The sequence below is a fragment of the Galeopterus variegatus genome, unplaced genomic scaffold, assembly GCF_000696425.1.
Source record: "Galeopterus variegatus unplaced genomic scaffold, G_variegatus-3.0.2 Scaffold15700, whole genome shotgun sequence".
Lineage (NCBI taxonomy): Eukaryota > Metazoa > Chordata > Mammalia > Dermoptera > Cynocephalidae > Galeopterus > Galeopterus variegatus.
The window spans coordinates 9,020-12,738 of record NW_007741811.1 but is presented as its reverse complement, the minus strand read 5'-3'; the positions used below and the strand labels follow the sequence as shown (position 1 = coordinate 12,738).

The 3,719-nt window shown below is 38.9% G+C and overlaps 1 protein-coding gene across 1 annotated transcript; it reads right to left on the bottom strand.

The window, feature by feature from the left end:
• Positions 1-246: 246 nt before the first annotated feature.
• On the bottom strand, positions 247-1,194 carry LOC103582322 (olfactory receptor 51L1). Its single transcript, XM_008563952.1, has one exon. The coding sequence runs from the start codon at positions 1,192-1,194 to the stop codon at positions 247-249; it is 948 nt and encodes a 315-aa protein (XP_008562174.1).
• Between the last annotated feature and the right edge of the window lie 2,525 nt (positions 1,195-3,719).

Below are 3,719 nucleotides of genomic sequence, written 5' to 3'. Positions count from 1 at the left end.
TTACATACATTGTCTATTTTAAGTCTGGTAATAATCCTAGGGATAGATAAAGGCCATAGTTATTATCACAATTTGCCAAGAGAAACCTAAATCATAAAGATTAAGGAATAACTGAGATCACCTATCTAAGAAGTGAAAGAATTAGGAATTTAACAAAATGAACAAGACCCAAATACTTTACTTCTCATACACTAAAATAGTTTCCCTACGATTTTCAGTGAGAAAACTATAGAGAATAGAGGTTACTTAAAACTTCCTCCCTGGCCCAAACATGCGGAGAATTCCTAGACGGATCTGCTTTGTCCTGACACTGTAAACAACAGGGTTAAGCACCGGGGGAAGGAGCAGGTACATGTCAGCCATGAGGACGTGGACTACGGGGGCCAGATGTTTCCCAAAGCGATGGATTATTGACACCCCAATAACTGGCACAAAGAAGATGAGCACCACGCAGATATGGGACACACACGTGTTGAGGGCTTTTAGGCGCTCTTCACGAGATGCAGCACCCAGCACAGCGTTCAGAATCAGAACATAAGAAAGAAGTATGAGGACTGAATCCACGCCCAGTGTGGCAATGACGACACACAGTCCATAAGCGCTGTTGATCCTGGCATCTGAACAGGATAATTTCAGGACATCCTGGTGCAAGCAGAAGGCATGGGAGAGGGCATTGACACGGCAGTAGTGATAGCGTCTCAGGAGCAGTGGGGTGGGCAGTACGACGCTCGTGCTTCGCAGCAAGCAGGCCAGACCAATCCTGCCAACTACACTGTTGGTGAGGAGAGCGGAGTAGTGCAGTGGGAGGCAGATAGCAACCAGACGGTCCAAGGCCATGGCCAGCAGCACCGAGGACTCCAAGAATGTGAAAGTGTGGATGAAGAACAGCTGCGCATAGCAAGCACTCGCCTGGATTTCCTGAGCATCCAACCATAACACGGCAAGCACGGTGGGAAGTGTGGACAGGGACATACCCAGGTCAGTTAGTGCCAAGAAGGAAAGGAAGTAATACATGGGCTGATGGAGCGAGGACTCTATCCAGATGACAGAGAGGATGGTAACATTACCAATAAATGCTACCAAATACACAAGAAAGAATGGGATGGAGAGCCAAGAATGAACGTACTCCAGCCCAGGAAAACCCCTCAGAATAAATGTGGGCTCCATAGAATCACTATTATTCCAGACAACCATGGTGACCCTCGAGCAGCTTGGCAAACACTGAGGAATGCACCTTGTTATTCTTCCTTATCCCCGAAAATTATCTCATGTGAGCACGAGCAATGTTCTCAGGACAAAATTCATCTTGCCTCTAACCCCACAGAAGAAGAAACAAGTATTTTTGTTATCGGCCTTATGCAAAAAAACATTTCCAAATATTAAAGAGGACCAAACTCTGGAATAAAATTGTGGACCACACAAATATGGTCATCTCTGGCAAGACATCTGCTGAATTTTCATGGTTGACACTGAAAAATGTAAGCAGCACGAAAGTAGATAAGATATGTTTACTGTATATCATAAAGATTAAAATAGAGAAAAGTCAGAGTAAATGGCTATGGATTTGCATAAGCTTCCTGTCAGTAATGTTCTTGATTTAATCACCTACTGCTTCTAGGCTGTCTTCATGCATAAAAATTAAATTAATCCTAAGGGCTCAGCATAATTTCCCTTAAAATTTATTTTTATTTAATAATTGGTATGATTTAAGCATTTAAAATATTTAATATTTTAATGATTAAAGATAAATACCCCATTATATGAAAAGAAGACATGGACAAGAGAAAAAAAAATCCATAATCTCAACACAATTGCATATTTTTGAGCTGTTCAGTATAGCAACTCTACTCTAAAAAATTCTCATAGTATAAAAATTATATATACAAGTGTGTGTGTATATATATATATATATTAGATATTAAGCACTTTGAAAGTAAATCTTTAGGACACAAGATTATAACGTAACTATGCAAATCCTTCTAAAGGTGATTTCTTGTCTGCTCTCCCAAAAAATAATACAAAAACATTTAACAGTTATCTGTTATATATTATATTTCTTAAATAACTAAAATGGGTACTATTCCACCTTAATTGTATTCATTATTTCTTGATTGATTTATTTTTCTCGTAAAATGATGCTTATACACACATTATTAAAATAATAGTAGACCCAGATATTAAGTGGTCCTCCAAGTTTATGACCCATTTACACCTACTTCCTTGAACTCATAGCAATCCCAGTAATGTGTCCCTAGCACTCAGCATAAGTGCCTCTACGAAACAACTGAGTTCTTTTTTCCTGTTTTAAAATATATTTCTAGTGTCTAGCTTTACTTTCCATCAGCAAACTTTACTGTGATGGCCTCTCTTCTTGTGCTGATACCAGTGTTGCCCCAGCCACGTCCTTGGTTGATGGCACTGGGTGCAGCAGCTAAACACTGGGATTTTTCTGTCCCTTCTGTTCTCTAGGTCCTTATTTTAGCCCTGCCTCACCCCACTGACTGTCCCTGAGAAAATTCTCCACTTACCTTGTGCTGTAGAGTCTAGCTTCATAGTCTTCAGACATCTCCACAGCAATGTCTCAGCATGTCCCTCATCCCTCTTGGTAGACCCTTCATCTCTGACCTCTGGAAAGTCTGACATAGGAGTCAGCACTAGCCTGAAGTGAAACTCTTTCCAAATGTGGCCTCAAAACTGATATAGTAGGGCTCCAGCCATCTACCAGTGACATTATTGTCTCTACTGTATTTCATTAAAAGCTTTCATTTATTTTTTTTTTTTAATTTTCCCCTCAACTTTTTTTTCTTATCTCCATTTTATACTGTGAACACTGAAAGTTCTCAGGCTATAAAACCTATAATTCTGAAGAGGACTTGAATTAGGATCTATACCTGAGAAACAGAAGGAAATACCAAGCTATAATCTCCATGTAATAAGAAAGAGTTCTCTTTCTTATTTTCCCCACGTCCAGGCGTCCCCGTCCTCAATGAGTCAGACTCCGTGCTCATTCTATTCTCCAGCCCCAAGCAGTCTAAACTGAGCTTTCATTGGAGCCCTTATCCTGGATAAAGCATTCAGCTAATCACCAAATTCTACACCTACCCAGCAGAATACTTGTTCAGAGCATTCATTTTCCTGTACCTCCAAGCAACATTTTTTTCTCTCTATCCTTCAATATCCCTAGCTGATTTGACTTTTTCTCCTTTCTCACTCAGAAGATTTTGTTCTACTTTCTGTTCTGTAGCTGACTCATCAAACCAATCTAGGCAGTCACATTGAATTATACTATTATACACACATAATATTCACATTGAAGTATAATATTATACACACATATAATATTTCGGTGACAATGGACAAGTAGGTTTTTACCCTATGCCAAGAAATCATTCAATACTTTCTCCTTTAATTGTTCCAACCTGACATAAATCACATTTTCTTTATTTCTCAGCTAAATTGCAGGGAATAAAGTGGATCACTGCTCTCTAAAATTGTCTTTTTTCCTGTTCTGAGTCCTCTATGTGCAGATTTCAATGTTTAGAAAACTTCACTTGTAAACCTGTCTGTAGACTTGAAGTTAGGACAGGAGGAAATATTCCTGTTTATACTCTCCATTTTTTAAATTGTATGTATTTAAGGTGTATAGCATTATGTTCTTATATACATGTGCATAGTGAAATGATTATTACAGTCAAGCAAATTACCTTATTCATCACCTT

Excerpts from the sequence above, each read along its gene's own strand:
- LOC103582322 (XM_008563952.1), bottom strand. The coding sequence starts at position 1,194 with ATGGTTGTCTGGAATAATAGTGATTCTATGGAGCCCACATTTATTCTG.